The sequence below is a fragment of the Phyllobates terribilis genome, unplaced genomic scaffold (assembly GCF_046119375.1).
Source record: "Phyllobates terribilis strain yellow unplaced genomic scaffold, ASM4611937v1 Scaffold_4__5_contigs__length_816908805, whole genome shotgun sequence".
NCBI classification, from domain to species: Eukaryota; Metazoa; Chordata; class Amphibia; order Anura; family Dendrobatidae; genus Phyllobates; species Phyllobates terribilis.
The window spans coordinates 631,058,568-631,076,201 of record NW_027362764.1 but is presented as its reverse complement, the minus strand read 5'-3'; the positions used below and the strand labels follow the sequence as shown (position 1 = coordinate 631,076,201).

The 17,634-nt window shown below is 46.8% G+C and overlaps 1 protein-coding gene across 7 annotated transcripts in view; it reads left to right on the top strand.

Annotated features, from left to right (window-relative positions):
- ASPH (aspartate beta-hydroxylase) overlaps positions 1-17,634 on the top strand; it is a 223,493-nt gene that overhangs the window by 147,642 nt on the left and 58,217 nt on the right. For all 7 annotated transcript variants that reach the window (XM_073679343.1, XM_073679342.1, XM_073679345.1 and 4 more), the window contains 2 exons: positions 7,925-8,075; positions 16,392-16,528. In XM_073679343.1, coding sequence (XP_073535444.1) covers positions 7,925-8,075; positions 16,392-16,528 — 288 coding nt within the window. The remainder of the gene's footprint in view (positions 1-7,924; positions 8,076-16,391; positions 16,529-17,634) is intronic.

Below are 17,634 nucleotides of genomic sequence, written 5' to 3'. Positions count from 1 at the left end.
TTCTGCTACCTGCCTGCTAGCCTGAGGTCCGACGGTCTGCCTTACTACTCCTGTCAGTCTGTCTAAGGACCAGCTTGCCCGCTCACCTGGGAGCGCACATCTGCTACCTGCCTGCTAGCCTACCTGGAGGCTCTGCCGTCACGTGCTGTGACCACCTGCCTGTCCAGTGACTCCTGCCCGCTCACCTGGGAGCGCTCATCTGCTGCCTGTCTGCTAGCCTACCTGGAGGCTCTGCCGTCACGTGCTGTGACCACCTGCCTGTCCAGTGACTCCTGCCCGCTCACCTGGGAGCGCTCATCTGCTGTCTGTCTGCTAGCCTACCTGGAGGCTCTGCCGTCACGTGCTGTGACCACCCGCCTGTCCAGAGACTTCTGCCCGCTCACCTGGGAGCGCTCATCTGCCGCCTGTCTGTTGGTCTTCCTGGAGGCTCCTCCGTCACATGCTGTGACCACCCGTTTATCCAGAGACTCTCGCCTGCTCACCTGGGAGCTCACGTCTACCATCAGCCGCCACAGGTCGTACCAACCCTTTACCCAGAGACTGCCCCGGTCACTTGCCGTGACCATCTGCCCGTTCACCCAGAGACTGCCCCGGTCACTTGCCGTGACCATCTGCCCGTTCACCCAGAGACTGCCCCGGTCACTTGCCGTGACCATCTGCCCGTTCATCCAGCGACTGCCGCGGTCACTTGCCGTGACCTCCTGCCCGTTCTTCTAGAGACTGTCCCGGTCACCTGCTGTGACTGCCTGCCTGGTCGCCACCCGCTCCCTTACAAGGACCGCCCCCTTGTATAGTAGCTCAGAGGTTCCGCCTCCCAGACCCGTTACAGTTTGCTCGGGCCATGGAACCCGGTGGCACCCAAGCTCCCTCGCTCTCGGACCTGTGTCATGAACTGTCCCGTCAGAGGTCCCAACAGGAGTCCATCCTGGGTCACCTGCGGAATGTCAATTCTCGCCTGGACACTCTGACTGCTCCGCCAGCAACCTCCGCCAGTGCCATGACTCGCAATCCGGCAGCTCCGCTGTCCACTAATACCATGGTATCCTACCCCGGACCCCGGCTTTCTGCACCTCCTCGCTTCGGAGGCGACTCCGCCCAGGCTCGGGGCTTCATAAATCAGTGCACCCTGCACTTTGAACTCCTGTCCCACCAGTTTAACTCCGACCGGGCCAAAATTGCCTTCATCATGTCCCATCTCACCGGGGAGGCCCTGGCCTGGCTAAATCCTCTATGGGAGAGAGGAGACCCCCTGGTGTCCGACTTGCCTGCCTTTCTCATGGCTTTCCGGAAAGTCTTCGACGAACCCGGACGGAAGACCTCATCCGCATCATCACTGCTACGCCTCCGTCAGGGAAGTCTCACCGTGGGCCAATATGCCATACGGTTCCGTACCCTTGCCTCGGAGCTGGCCTGGGATAACGACGCTCTGGTATCCGTCTTCTGGGAGGGTCTGTCCGGCCGTATTAAAGATGAACTTGCCGGTCGGGACATTCCTACCACTCTCGATGACCTAATAACTCTTGCCACCCGGATTGACCTACGGTTCCAGGAGCGTGCCAAAGAGGTCACCCGTGAGAGGAGGTTTCCACGTCTAGCTCCTACTTTTCAGAAATCCGTCTCTCCCCAGGTACACTCTCCTGAGCCTATGCAGGTCGACCAGACCAAGATGGTCAAAATCCGTCAGGACTTACGCCGTGCCGAGGGGAGCTGCTTCTACTGTGGCAGTAAAGAGCACCGGATCCGTGCCTGCCCGGAGAGGTCGGGAAACGCCTGTGTCTAGGTTCGCTCAGAGAGGTCGACCTAGACAAGAATAAATCCTCTCCATCTCTGCTGCTGTCAGTCTCAATTGTCTGCGGGGAGAACCGTTATTTCGAACTAGCCCAACTTGACTCTGGAGCAGCCGGGAATCTTATTTCACAGTCCCTGGTAGAGAAATACTGCATCCCCACCAAACCTCTGGCTGTACCCTTGTCTGTTGCTGCCGTGGATGGGGGTCTCTTACCACGCCCCATCCAACTCATCACCGAATCCATTACTCTGCAGGTGGGAATGCTGCATTCTGAGAGTATCTCTTTTCATGTTCTGCCTGGACTCTCTCACGCCCTCTTGCTAGGTCTACCTTGGCTCCAGAGACATGCACCCGTGCTTGACTGGCAGACCGGAGAAGTCCTTCGCTGGGGACAGGACTGCCATAAGACCTGTCTGGTTCCCGTCCATCCCGTCCGTCCTTCTCCTACCCCAGCTAATCTACCTGGACTTCCGATTCCTTATTGGTCTTATGCTGATGTCTTTAATAAAAAGGAGGCAGAGACACTACCCCCTCATAGACCATACGACTGCCCTATCGACCTGTTACCTGGTACTACTCCTCCCCGTGGGCGTATTTATCCATTATCCGCTGCTGAGACCCGGTCGATGTCCGAATATATTGAGGAGAATCTGGCCAGGGGATTCATCCGGAAATCTACCTCCCCAGCGGGAGCAGGCTTCTTTTTCGTCAAAAAGAAGGACGGCTCTCTCCGTCCCTGTATAGACTATAGAGGCCTTAACCAGATCACGATGAAGAATAAGTACCCCCTTCCGCTCATTCCGGAGTTATTTGATCGTCTGAGGGGGGCTAGAATCTTCACCAAACTGGACCTCCGTGGGGCGTACAACCTGGTTCGTATCCGTCAGGGGTATGAATGGAAGACGGCATTCAACACCCGGGACGGCCACTATGAATATCTGGTAATGCCCTTTGGTCTCTGTAACGCTCCTGCCGTCTTTCAAGAGTTGGTCAATGACATCTTCCGGGACCTTCTCTACTCCTGCGTAGTGGTGTACCTGGACGACATCTTGGTCTTCTCTCCGGATCTCCAGACTCACCGGAGGGACGTTCGTCAGGTCCTGCTCAGGCTCAGGCAGAATCACCTCTTCGCTAAATACGAGAAGTGCCTCTTTGAGCAGACCTCGCTTCCGTTTTTGGGCTACATTATTTCTCAGACCGGCCTACGAATGGATCCAGAGAAACTGTCTGCCATCGAGAAATGGCCTCGACCGGAGGGGTTGAAGGCCATTCAGCGGTTCCTGGGCTTCGCCAACTACTACCGCCTCTTCATACCGCACTTCTCTTCCCGGACTGCCCCAATTTCCGCGCTCACCCGTAAGGGTACTAATCCCAAAGAGTGGCCGCCCGAAGCAGAGGAGGCCTTTCTTTCCTTAAAACAGGCCTTCTCTTCCGCCCCGGTGCTGCATCGCCCGGACGGCAACAAGCAGTTCTTCCTGGAAGTTGACGCCTCCTCCTCTGGAGCCGGAGCGGTACTTACTCAAAAATCATCTTCCGGGAGGATGGTAACTTGCGGCTTCTTCTCTAAACTCTTCTCCTCCTCAGAGCGCAATTATTCCATAGGAGACCGAGAGTTATTGGCCATCAAACTGGCATTGGAGGAGTGGCGTTACCTGCTCGAGGGGGCTCTTCACCCGGTAATAATTTACACTGACCACAAGAACTTGGCTTACCTCCAGCATGCCCAGAGACTTAACCCGCGCCAAGCCCGGTGGTCCTTGTTTTTTGCTCGCTTTGATTTTGTTCTTCATTTTCGCCCGGCTGACAAAAACGTCAAGGCGGACGCCTTGTCTCGATCCTTTCTGGTGTCTGATCTCGAGGAAGATCCGAAACACATCATCGATCCCGCCAGAGTAATGCAGGTGGCTCCCGTGAGTCTAAATCGTATCCCTCCCGGAAAGACGTTCGTATCAGTACCTGATCGGGAGAAGATCCTTCACTGGGGTCACTCGTCTAAACTGGCTGGCCACGCCGGTCAGAAAAAGACCCTCCAGCTTATTACCCGGCACTACTGGTGGCCTACCCTGCACAAGGACGTAATAGACTTTGTTTCTGCCTGTGTGTCCTGCGCCCGCAACAAGGTTCCGAGACATCTGCCAGTCGGTCGCCTCCTTCCGCTTTCTGTACCTGCTGCCCCCTGGCAGCATATAGCAATGGACTTTATAACTGACCTCCCAGTCTCTGCCGGTTGTACGGTCATTTGGGTGGTCGCTGACCGCTTCTCCAAGATGGCTCATTTCGTTCCCCTGCCAGGCCTCCCGTCTGCACCCGAGCTAGCGAAAGACTTTATTCGTCACATCTTTCGTCTTCATGGCCTGCCCCTCCACATCGTGTCGGATCGTGGGGTACAGTTCACCTCACGCTTCTGGAGAGCCAGTTGTAAACTGCTAGACGTCACCCTGGACTTCTCTTCCGCTTACCACCCACAGTCCAATGGTCAAGTGGAGCGGATCAATCAGAACCTGACCAGTTACCTCCGGCACTTCGTTAATGCCCATCATTCAGACTGGGTGGATCTCCTACCATGGGCCGAGTTCTCTTATAACAATCACGAGAGCGAATCCTCCTCCAAATCCCCGTTTTTTGTAGTCTTCGGTCAGCATCCTCGGATTCCTTTTCCTGTCTCCACCTCTGTGGACAACCCGGCTGCGGAATCTCTCGTTAGCAAATTTTCCTCCATTTGGGAGAGTACCCGATCCGCACTCCTTCAGTCGTCCGAACGGATGAAAAGACACGCTGACAAAAAACGCCTGGATCCTCCACAATTTCATCCTGGAGATAAAGTCTGGCTCTCATCTAAATATGTCCGACTCAAGATACCTTCTTACAAGTTAGGGCCTCGGTTCATCGGTCCTCTGGAGGTCATCAGTCAGATCAACCCGGTGGCCTATAAATTGAAACTCCCGGCCAACTTACGGATCCCTAACTCCTTCCATGTATCTCTCCTCAAACCTGTGGTACTTAACTCTTTTTCCAAGTCTACAGGTACGCCTCCTGCTCCGGTTTCTGCTGAGGACGAGTTTGAGGTAGAGAACATTCTTGCCACCAAAAGGGTAAGAGGAAAGACCTTTTTTCTAGTAGATTGGAAGGGGTTTGGTCCTGAGGAGAGAACGTGGGAGCCCCGGGAGAACATCCATGCCCCGCTCATCCTTGCTAAATTTCTGTCTGGCCTAAAAAAGGGGGGGCCTAAAGGGGGGGGTACTGTGGCGCCGGCGTCCCTGCCCTCTGCTAGGCAGGGACGCTGTTCCCCTCACCTCTCTGCTCCGTGCCCGGCGTCCTCCTCCCGCTCTGCTGGCAGCGCGCGCTCCTTCCCGGCCACTGTGCTTAGGGCGCGCGCGCTCTCCCTCCCTCTTAAAGGGGCCGCGCGCGCCGTCCTAAGGAGTCCCCGGCCAATGGCCGGAGGACTTCACCATATATAAGGCACCTCCTCCAAAATGGAGGTGCCCGAGCAATGTTGTTGCACTGTTCACTACTCTGCTTCAGCCCTCAGGTCCCGTTGCCAGTTACCTGCCAGATACCTGCCAGATTCCTGCCAGCTTGCTGTCTTATTCCTGCCTGATATTCTGCTACCTGCCTGCTAGCCTGAGGTCCGACGGTCTGCCTTACTACTCCTGTCAGTCTGTCTAAGGACCAGCTTGCCCGCTCACCTGGGAGCGCACATCTGCTACCTGCCTGCTAGCCTACCTGGAGGCTCTGCCGTCACGTGCTGTGACCACCTGCCTGTCCAGTGACTCCTGCCCGCTCACCTGGGAGCGCTCATCTGCTGCCTGTCTGCTAGCCTACCTGGAGGCTCTGCCGTCACGTGCTGTGACCACCTGCCTGTCCAGTGACTCCTGCCCGCTCACCTGGGAGCGCTCATCTGCTGTCTGTCTGCTAGCCTACCTGGAGGCTCTGCCGTCACATGCTGTGACCACCCGCCTGTCCAGAGACTTCTGCCCGCTCACCTGGGAGCGCTCATCTGCCGCCTGTCTGTTGGTCTTCCTGGAGGCTCCGCCGTCACATGCTGTGACCACCCGTTTATCCAGAGACTCTCGCCTGCTCACCTGGGAGCTCACGTCTACCATCAGCCGCCACAGGTCGTACCAACCCTTTACCCAGAGACTGCCCCGGTCACTTGCCGTGACCATCTGCCCGTTCACCCAGAGACTGCCCCGGTCACTTGCCGTGACCATCTGCCCGTTCACCCAGAGACTGCCCCGGTCACTTGCCGTGACCATCTGCCCGTTCATCCAGCGACTGCCGCGGTCACTTGCCGTGACCTCCTGCCCGTTCTTCTAGAGACTGTCCCGGTCACCTGCTGTGACTGCCTGCCTGGTCGCCACCCGCTCCCTTACAAGGACCGCCCCCTTGTATAGTAGCTCAGAGGTTCCGCCTCCCAGACCCGTTACAGAGATAAGGAGAGAAAGTCATAAAACACTGAAAAAAACTGTACAGATAGTGTGTGACAGCACAACAGTGAAGAACAATTACCATTAGTTTACCCATAGGCATATATGTTCAAGTCAATCTGACATTACTATGGCTGTGTTTGCGTTAAAAAGCTCGAAAGGGTTTAGATGCAGTCCTAGAAGAGAGTGTCATACACATTTTGTCAGGGCAATTGGAGACTTTGCGGTACTTTCAATTTACCGCAAATAAAATTTTTGGGCAAAGTTATTGAATTTTAATTTTAAAAGATTTACTCGCCTTTAACAGATAGATGTTATGGTTTATGCAATGAAAATTTACATCATTTTAAAATTACTTTCTTTATTAAAGGGGTTGTCCACTACTCGGACAACCCCTTCTTGAACTAAATGTTTGCTCCTGATAAAATAAAAAAACCTATACTCACCTCCGGTGCCGTCACCGTTCCCACAGTGTCAGCACTCGTGGTCCCGGGGCTCCCATGCTGTTGTTGTGACATATGACGCTGGCGCCCCAACCAGCGCTTGCGTCACTGTCCCAGCCTACATACGGCTTGAACATGAAGAGGAAGTCCGGGCTGCAGCTGATTTCTGACTTCCTTCATGTTCAATCCGTACATAGGCGGAGACAGTGATGCCAGCGCTGATTGGGTGCACGGGAGCACGAGTGCTGACACCGCGGGAATGGTCCCGGCACGGGAGGTGAGTATAGTTTTTTTTATTTTATCGGGGCAAACATTTTGATCAAGAAGGGGTTATCCTAGTATTTGACAATCCCTTTAATTCCTTCCAATTGTAAGATTTCTAGGGGGTAGAAAATTGTTCTGGACATGTGATGACCACTCAGGTGCACAGCTCTGATAAGCTTAACCGTACCTTTTATGAGCCATGCATCTGTGTGCCCATCACATGACCAAAACGGACTTCTTTCCTTTGGGAGTAATCAATGAAAGTTCGTATTGCAAACAGAGGTCTTGAAAGTCATTTATTAAAGGTTTGAAAATTTAATAATTTTATATTATGCACTGAATTCCCATTAATAACCGACATCTTAGTATCTCTTTAATGGGAATCTGTCTCCAGGTTTTTGCTACCTAATCTGTGCACCATAATGAGGAGACCATAGTTACAATGATGTGTCACTTACTGGGCTGCTTGCTGTATTTTTTATAAAATCACTGCTTAATCAGCAGGAGATTATCACTACAGTAATAGTAAACCTGCTGCCAGAGAGTCGAGCATATTTATGAGCTCTGTATAAACCCGCCCCCACCACTGATTGGCAGCTTTCTGCCTATGCACAGTGTACACTGAAAGCTGTCAATCAGTGATGTGGGTGGGATTATATAGAACTCCGCAGTCAGAGAACTGGTAGATCGGCAGCAGAGAAATCAGTGATTTTATTAAATCTGTAGCAAGTAGCCCAGTAAGGGACGCATCATCTTATGATACATCTCAGAGACTCTGCCCCTACGTCATGCTTCTCTCAGATGGGGTAAAAAACTGGTGACAGATTCCCGTTAAAAATTATGGAAGCCAAAATTTCTTCCATGTGAAAAGACCAATATCGTGCAGAAAAAAAAACAGGATCCCGATAGAGTCCAATACAAATCAGTGTACTCAGCCCATTTAGATGTAAGGTTCATAGACACTTCTCTGTAACTACTTCCATCCATGACTTTTCTTTCAGTCTGAAGATGACCTCGCTGAGAAGAAGAGGAGCAATGAGATTCTGTTGCGTGCTATTGGCACTTATGAAGAAGTGGCTGCGTTTCCCAATGTTCCTGCAGATCTTGTGAAAATCGCACTTAAGAGAAGAGCTAATCGCCAGCAATTTCTTGGTAAGATGGCTCTAAAGATCCCTGGAAAAAGAAATTACACCTGATGATTTACAATTATGCAGTTAATATCTGCAGGGCTAGTTATGGTGTGAATTAGTATGTGCCACCAGTCCTTTCGCTCTGAATGAACCACCGGGCATGTAGAGTTTCCGTTGTGTTTGCCAATGGCAGAGACGGTTATTGCAAGTCAACAGCCCATGTAAAAGCTAATTGGAGACTACAGAAATCAGCACAATATAAGTCAGGAGGCCTAAACAGATTTTAATTAAAAAAATATTTATTAAAGAGAATGTGTCATCAGAAACAAGTGTTTAACTTACTCTTTTATATCGTATGTATTTATAAACAACTGTTGATGTTTTTTTTTTCATTTTCCATTTCAATATCTATATTTAAAAAAACAAACAAAAAGGAACCAACAAACCCAGAAATATTGCAATATTCAAACTAGACACCAAGCTCAATACCAATACTTCCTATTGTGTATAGATTACTTTCAGCAACCAGATGGATATAAGCAGCATAAGTCTGGAATCAGACGAATGTATAGCATCTGATGTGAGAGCATAATTCTAATGACACTTGGCTCCTGCTCTGCTGTGAGCGTGATCCGAGTGTCAGTGCTCTGTGCTCCGATCCTCTCGCATCAAAGAATCACAGTACAGATGCGGAGGAGATGGAGAAAGTTATTTCCCACATGGCCTGACTCAGCGTATATCAGACTGTACTGGGATGACATCCGAGTGCAGTCCGATGTTTCACTTGCACCCATAGACTTGTGTGGGTGCATGTGAGACGAGTCTCACTGCAAATCGCAGCATGCTGCCATTGTTCTCTCATGCCGAATTGACATGAGAAAATAATCGCAGATCTGAGCAGCCCCATAGGATAACACTGGTCCAAGTCCTATGTGATGTTTTATCGCATAGCACTTGGTTGTGTTATACGCTCGTGTGACCCCGGCCTTAGACTGAAACTTTTATAGGAAAGCTTTCTGGGCAAAGTTTATTCTGAATGGAGGTGGAGGAGAAGGTCTATGGTATTACCTATTGTGAATGGAGGATCCTGTGTTATCTACTTTGTATAGAGGCATTACCTTTCATTGTAATCCTGCTTGTAATGATAATGAGATTTCCAAAAATTCATCTGTACAGAGGAAGAATCATGAGTCTTGTAGTGGGTTTAGTGACCTGTGTGAAAATTGCACAATTTGCTATTCTTTAATGGTAATATGGAAAACTGCAAAAAATGTCATTGAATGGAAAAAAAAAAATATATATATATAGCATAACAATCTAGTTTAAACAATAGTTCATTTTCTGATGAGACATTTCTTTTAAAGTGTTAATCAATGACCAATGAACTCAAGGCAACAGTTCTACACAGTGCCTAAAACTCAAAACAGACAAGGGGGAAACAGGAAAGACCTGGGAGGGATATATTCAGAATAAGCAAAAAGGGGAGAACCCCATATTGGATCCCACTGTAGCAAGCCATAAAACGTAACTTTTAATATACCGTATTGACTAAAATACATACGGGTTATCAATAAAGTAATATCCCTAATAATCTGCCTACTATTTAAGGAAAGCTTCCTGCTAAATGTTTTCAAAAGATGGCACCCTGGGGTGTCATCACTAACTGGCAGACCAGGACATACAATTAGTGCACCTTTTAACACGTTTCACCACATGTGCGGCGTCATCAGGGGATGGGACAATGACATGAATCATACGTTGAAACATGTGAAAAAGGGTGGACTTGGGCACTAATTGTATGTCCTGTTCTGCCAGTTATTAATGATATCCCGGGGTGCCATATTTTGAAAACATTTAGTAAGAAGCTTTCTTTAAAGTCTATACATAGTAGACAGATTAGGGACATTATTTTATCAGTGCCTAAAACCTTCTACTTCAGCTGATGCAGAACCCTTTTTTTAAATAATATGAGACAGGATAATTTTCTTCAATCAGTGAATAACATTGGGGCAGATTTATCAAAAGTGTCTAAAGAGGGAACTATCTTTGCTGCCTATAGCAACCAATCCCAGTGCATCTTTCATTTCATAACCTGGTCTGGTAAACTGAAAGCTGCTCTGTGATTGGTTGCTAAGGGTATCAAAAACAGTTTTCTCTTTACACACTTTTGATAAATCTGCCCCAGTGTTCCTTCTTTTCAAATGACATTTTACACAATTTAAAGTGCTGAATATGTTTAAAGGGAACCTGCCATGTGAAAAAAAGCTATAAACCTGCAGAAATGGGGTTAATTTGCAGGTTAACATTCTGAAGCTGTGCAGCCGTCGCACTGGAAGCCTGGTTGTCTGGGAGGAAATTAACTTTATTCCTCTAGGCAGCCTCAGGCTTTCAGTCGTAGAAGCGTGGCCGGTGGGGCTTCAGTTACCGCTCAGTACATAGTGAACGGCTGTACCAACGCCCCAGCACTGACTGACAGCCGGCTCAGCAGTGCATCAGTACAGAGCCGGATGCAGTCAGTGCTGGGGTGTGGTTAGCCGCCGCTGCACACTATGTACTGAACGGTGACTGAAGCCGCTCCTCTATGACTGAAAGCCCAAAAAATAAACTTTATTCCTCCCAGTAGCGTTCGGGTTTCAGTCACGGAGGCGTCACCGGTGCAGGTTCAGTAACTGCTCTGTGAATAGTGAGACGGCGGCTGTATCCGTGTCCTCCGCAGTGACTGACAGCCACCTGTGCTGTCAGTCACTGCGGAGGAGCAGTTACCACCTCCAGTCTCTATACAGTGCTGGCCAAAAGTATTGGCACCCCTGCAATTCTGTCAGATAATACTCTGTTTCTTCCTGAAAATGATTGCAATCACAAATTCTTTGGTATTATTCTCTTCATTTAATTTGTCTTCAATGAAAAATACACAAAAAGAATTGTCCTAAAGCCAAATTGGATATAATTCCACACCAAACCTAAAAAAGGGGGTGGACAAAAGTATTGGCACCCTTTGAAAAATCATGTGATGCTTCTCTAATTCGTGTAATTAACAGCACCTGTAACTTACCTGTGGCACCTAACAGGTGTTGGCAATAACTAAATCACACTTGCAGCCAGTTAACATGGATTAAAGTTGACTCAACCTCTGTCCTGTGTCCTTGTGTGTACCACATTGAGCATGGAGAAAAGAAAGAAGACCAAAGAACTGTCTGAGGACTTGAGAAACCAAATTGTGAGGAAGCATGAGCAATCCCAAGGCTACAAGTCCATCTCCAAAGACCTGAATGTTCCTGTGTCTTCCGTGCGCAGTGTCATCAAGAAGTTTAAAGCCCATGGCACTGTGGCTAACCTCCCTAGATGTGGACGGAAAAAAAAAATGGCGAGAGATTTCAACCCAAGATTGTGCGGATGGTGGATAAAGAACCTTGACTAACATCCAAACAAGTTCAAGCTGCCCTGCAGTCCGAGGGTACAACAGTGTCAACCCGTACTATCCGCCGGCGTCTGAATGAAAAGGGACTGTATGGTAGGATACCCAGGAAGACCCCACTTCTTACCCCAAGACATAAAAAAGCCAGGCTGGAGTTTGCCAAAACTTACCTGAGAAAGCCTAAAACGTTTTGTAAGAATGTTCTCTGGTCAGATGAGACAAAAGTAGAGCTTTTTGGGAAAAAGCATCAACATAGAGTGTACAGGAAAAAAAAGAGGCATTCAAAGAAAAGAACACGGTCCCTACAGTCAAACGTGGCGGAGGTTCCCTGATGTTTTGGGGTTGCTTTGCTGCCTCTGGCACTGGACTTCTTGACCATGTGCATGGAATTATGAAGTCTGAAGACTACCAACAAATTTTGCAGCATAATGTAGGGCCCAGTGTGAGAAAGCTGGGTCTCCCTCAGAGGTCATGGGTCTTCCAGCAGGACAATGACCCAAAACACACTTCCAAAAGCACTATAAAATGGTTTTAGAGAAAGCACTGGAGACTTCTAAGGTGGCCAGCAATGAGTCCAGACCTGAATCCCATAGAACACCTGTGGAGAGATCTCAAAATGGCAGTTTGGAGAAGGCACCCTTCAAATATCAGGGACCTGGAGCAGTTTGCCAAAGAAGAATGGTCTACAATTCCAGCAGAGCATTGTAAGAAACTCATTGATGGTTACCGGAAGCGGTTGTTCGCAGTTATTTTGGCTAAAGGTTGTGCAACCAAGTATTAGGCTGAGGGTGCCAATACTTTTGTCCGGCCCTTTTTTGGAGTTTTGTGTGAAATGATCAATGATTTGATTTTTGCTTCATTCTCTTTTGTGTTTTTTCCTTACAAGCAAATTAAATGAAGATAATAAGACCAAAGAATTTGTGATTGCAATCATTTTCAGGAAGAAACTGAGTATTATCTGACAGAATTGCAGGGGTGCCAATACTTTTGGCCAGCACTGTATACAGAGCGGTGACTGAACCTGCATTGGTGACGCCTCCGTGACCGAAACCCGAATGCTACCAGGAGGAAAGAAGTTTTTCATCCTGCCAGCGAGGGTCTAAGTGCCTGCTCCGAGCAGGTTCAGAATGCTATTAACCTGAAGATTAACCCCATATCTGAAGGTTAATAGCATTTTTTCACATGACTGGTTCCCTTTAAGGCGTCTGGAACAATACACCTTGTAATACGCATTGGTTCAAAACCCCTTTAAGGCTATGTGCCCACGTTGCAGAAACGAAGCAGAAAATTTCTGCTTCATTTCCGCATGTCCTCTCCCGGAAAAACGCTTGCGGCATTTGGCAAGCGTTTTTCGCGCGTTTTAGAAGTGTTTGGAACATGCGGAATTGCCTTGCGTTTTTTATTGCATTGACAAGGCAATTCCGCATGCGTAAACGCAAAATTAATTGACATGCTGCGGATTTTTGAGCGCATCAAAAACGCTGCGGAAAAATCCGCAGCATGGGCATTGAAATTGTGGATTCTCATTGGGTACCATGGGGTGCGGATTAACAAGTGTTTCACAAGCGTTTACGCTGCGGAAATTCCGCAGCATATAATACGCTTGTAAAACGCTACGTGGGCACATACCCTAAGACCTGAAGCAAAAGCTTCAAATCCATCTAAAAGATGATCTGCATTAGCTTTAGTATCCTTTATACAATACATTCACCAGGCTGCTGCAAAACCTCTTTAGAAGCCTTGTCAATCACTGATATAAGGATTGAAATGGAAGCTGAAGCAGTTCTCGCCACTGTTTTCTGATTGCTTTGTTCTGATGTCAGGCATTATTTTCATGCATGTCACCATTGACATGAATTGTACAGATATTATTTACTGGTGCTTATAACTAATTAGTGACTTGGAAACAATTGGAGTTAGGTATGATTACTTTTAGTCCCGTGTACGTAGAGTGACAACTAGGGGGACACTTAAAACCCCACGTTCAGATCCTTACTGATTGAGAATTAGAAATCTCTGGGGAGAAGTGTGAAGTTCTGAACTCTGTGAGTGACACAGCCTGGAAATAAAGGTGTTTGTACTATGTGAGGGCGGCGATGACATAACGGGTGGCACAGTCTGATTACTTAGTGGACTCAGCGTTCCTTCCCTGGATACATTAATAATACAGAACAGTAATGAAAATGACAAACTTTCCGGAACAAAACATTTTCATTATCACCTGTAGTCATTCTCATTTAAGCAACAGAAAAGAATATGCTATTAGGAGGCCTAACAATGCAATCATACATGTGGTGCTGCAGTGAAACAACACTGGAATGAACAAATGGTACTTATAGTTTAATTTCTAACCACACTTTACAAACGAGCCAGCCTTTTACTGGTTTGCTTAAAAAGTAACTACACTTTGAATTTTATGTCAGAAATCATCTGTTATATATATCTTATTACAAAATAAATACCTCTATCCCACTTATTACACTTCTCTCCTGCACTGATCATTCATTCTAAATAATTTCTCAAATCTGTCTACAGATCTGTCTTCAGTGAGGGATAAAATTACACGTGCTACGTATAAAGAGGAAGGGGGTGAAGCTGGAGAGAGAAAGAGGCAGAGTACACAAAGAGAAGTTGTAGGAGCTTCATTGACTAGTGCCTACAAAGGAAAAATCACTAATTAATGCAAGTCATATAAGGGCCCCAAATAGTGTTATTCCTCATGACAGCTGATTCTGAAAAATTACCTGAAAGTGCAATTACACCTGAAAGAGGACCTCTCACCAAATTTTTCATGTAGAACTGGACACACGATGTAATAAAACTTTTTTTTTTTTTTTACAATTTCTCTTCTCAATTACATAGATATTAGCAATCAGAGTATTTGGCACCTAATGTATTAACTTTAGTTAAGTCCAAGTGGGTGTTCGGATAACAACTCATACAGGGAGAAGAAGTGAACACCCCCAGTGAAAAGTGTCTAATAACACCCACTTGGACTTGACTAAAGTTAACACATTAGGTGCCAGATACTTTGCTAATATCTCCGCAACAGAGAGGAAAATAAAAATAAAAAGGGTTTTTTTCATTCTGCAGCTACAATTACAACTTGCATTCAAGAAAAATTTGGTTAAAGGTTCTCTTAGGCCAAAACCAGGAATCTGTCTGAAAAATCACCCCATAAAATGAACATAAGGCATCATTCACAGATCTGTGTTTAAACACATACATGAAAAAATGGTTCTGGTACAATCAGTGTTTTGGATTAGTGTACGGTCAGTGTATGATATTTTACCATCAGTGTGCCATCAGTGTACGGTCTGTGTGTCCTAGTCTACCATCAGTGTACGGTCTGTGTGTCCTAGTCTACCATCAGTGTACGGTCTGTGTGTCCTAGTCTACCATCAGTGTACGGTCTGTGTGTCCTATTCTACCATCAGTGTACGGTCTGTGTGTCCGATTTTACCATCAGTGTACGGTCCATGTGTCCGATTTTACCATTAGTGTGCCATCAGTGTATGGTACGTGTGTCCGATTTTACCATCAGTGTGCCATCAGTGTACGGTCTGTGTGTCCGATTTTACCATCAGTGTGCCATCAGTGTACGGTCCGTGTGTCTGATTTTACCATTAGTGTGCCATCAGTGTATGGTACTTGTGTCCGATTTTACCGTCTGTGTGCCCGATTTTACCATTAGTGTGCCATCAGTGTATGGTCTGTGTGTCTGATTGTACCATCAGTGTGCCATCAGTGTATAGTCTGTGTGTCCGATTTTACCATTAGTGTGCCATCAGTGTATGATCCGTGTGTCCGATTTTACCATCAGTGTTCCATCAGTGTATGGTCTGTGTGTCCGATTTTACCATTAGTGTGCCATCAGTGTATGGTCCGTGTGTCTGATTTTACCATCAGTGTAGGTCCGTGTGTCCAATTTTACCATCAGTGTACGGTCCGTGTGTCTGTTTTTGCCATCAGTGTTTTATCAGTGTATGGTCCGTGTGTCCAATTTTACCATCAGGGTGCCATCAGTGTATGGTCAGTGCATCTGTTTTTACCATCAGTGTCATCAATGTTTTTCATAGATGGATAAATAAATGACAAATCTTCTCCTATCCTTTGCAATGTTAATCACGGACTGCACACAGATTATACACTGATGCCATCCATGTGTTGTACGTCTTTTTCACGGACCCATAGACTTATATTGGCCCTTATCATCTGTGATACCAGAAAAAGACAGACCTGTCTCCGTGAGTTTTGCATGAGCACTCGGCCTGAGAAAAAACATGTGACTAGCACCATAGAATATAACAGGCACGTGTTCTATCCGTGAAAAAAACGAATACAATACTTGCAACGCGAATATGTGGATGAGGCCGATTGCACAGCAATGTCAAAACAACATTGCTGAGCACATGTTCCGTCTTATGTCACTTCTTTTAACTGCAACAGGGTTTGGAAATCCTGAAACGGTTAAAAGAAGTGACATGATCATTCTTCAGGCTGCTTGTGCTCTCTATACTTCACAGTATAGCGTAAAAGCCGCCACAGGAACGACGATAAAGGTGCCAGTGAAGCTGTCTGGGGTAAACAACGGCAGACGTTTTCCTGAAGCAGCTTCACCTGGGAAAACTTGGTGGCTGCGGTGCCTAAAAGACGCTTAGTGCCCATAGCCTTAGCTATACAGATGTTAAGAAGCTTCAGACCCCTCCTACCCCAAATCCTAATAATTTATTGAACAGCAGAACAATTGTCTTCAAGCACATGCAAATGTTTGCACTGGCAAAACATTGATAGGACATTGATCTTGTGCCTACGAAGCCTTTTTTGAGGACACTTTCCTTTATATCAGCCATTGAGCTGCTTGTTTTTCATGAGGAAACTAATTTTATATATTAACTTTTCGGCTTTGTTTTCACACCCCAGGACGCATGCGAGGATCTATACTTACTCTTCAGAAGTTAGTACAGCTGTACCCTGAGGATACATCACTCAAGAATGAGCTTGGTGTTGGCTACCTTTTGCTAGGAGATAATCAGAAAGCCAAAGAAGTGTATGAAGAGGTAAATCGAGTACAATAAACCTAGTTTTGCAAGTGTTTTCCTCCATTTGCTTTTTTGTGTTTAGAATTTTGATTCTTTGATACAGATTCTTTGATACAGGTCTTTTTGTCTTCATTACACTGCAGAGCTAGGAACACATGTCGTCCACGGCCTACTAATCAGGAGAGGCACCGGGGATGTTGGAGCTAGGAGGAGCTTTGCGGGGCTCTGGTCCAGTGTAGTAGTTCTACTGCTTTTATTTACATTTTCAGATGTGCAGAATTCCAAAAGACTTTTTGTATTAACCTACAAAGAACCAAGAAACGAGTCATTGTCGCCAAAAGATAGAAAAAATGACGCAATTTATTAATAAAAAAAGACATACAATATTAAAAAGAGCCGTGCTGTTTAGCATCTGCACAAAAGGAATATTCTTCCACAGTATCAATCAACTGAGGTAACAGAATGAGCTCACAACAAAAAAAGGAAAAACACATGGGAAGCACATGGATAGGGTAGAGGTAATAGTATGATTCTGACAATATGTAACACACTAAAAAAAGGTGCGGCCACACATACGTACAGCTGCAGTCTATATCATAAATAGCGTTCTATTGATTGGCCAACATCGTGTGATTAATCAAATCAACTCAGTGTCTAGTGACCAACAAGTTGCCAACCCGTATAATCATGCAACCATATAAATGAAATAGAATTAAAGCTCACCTGTCAGCACGATTATGCTCAGTAAACCACATACACTGTCAGGAGGGCGACATTACACTGATTAAAATGATACCTTCGTTGATGAAATCCGTCCTGTGGTTCTTGTGTAATCTTTACTTTCAGTTTGGAGATAATTATATGCTCGTTCTTCAGGGTGGCCTGTGAGGGGCGCTCTATCTGGTGCTCTGCTTACCTATTCTTCTGTATGCTCTTATGACAGTTCACTGTGCCTTCACTGACCTGCCTCCTATTTTACATAATGCATCTAGTAGTGCGGGGCTAGGTAAAATAGGAGGCAGGTCAGTGAAGGCACAGTGAGCTGTCATAAGAGAATACAGATGAATAAGTAAGCAGAGCATCAGATAGAGCGCCCCCCACAGGCCGCCCGAAGCACGAGCATA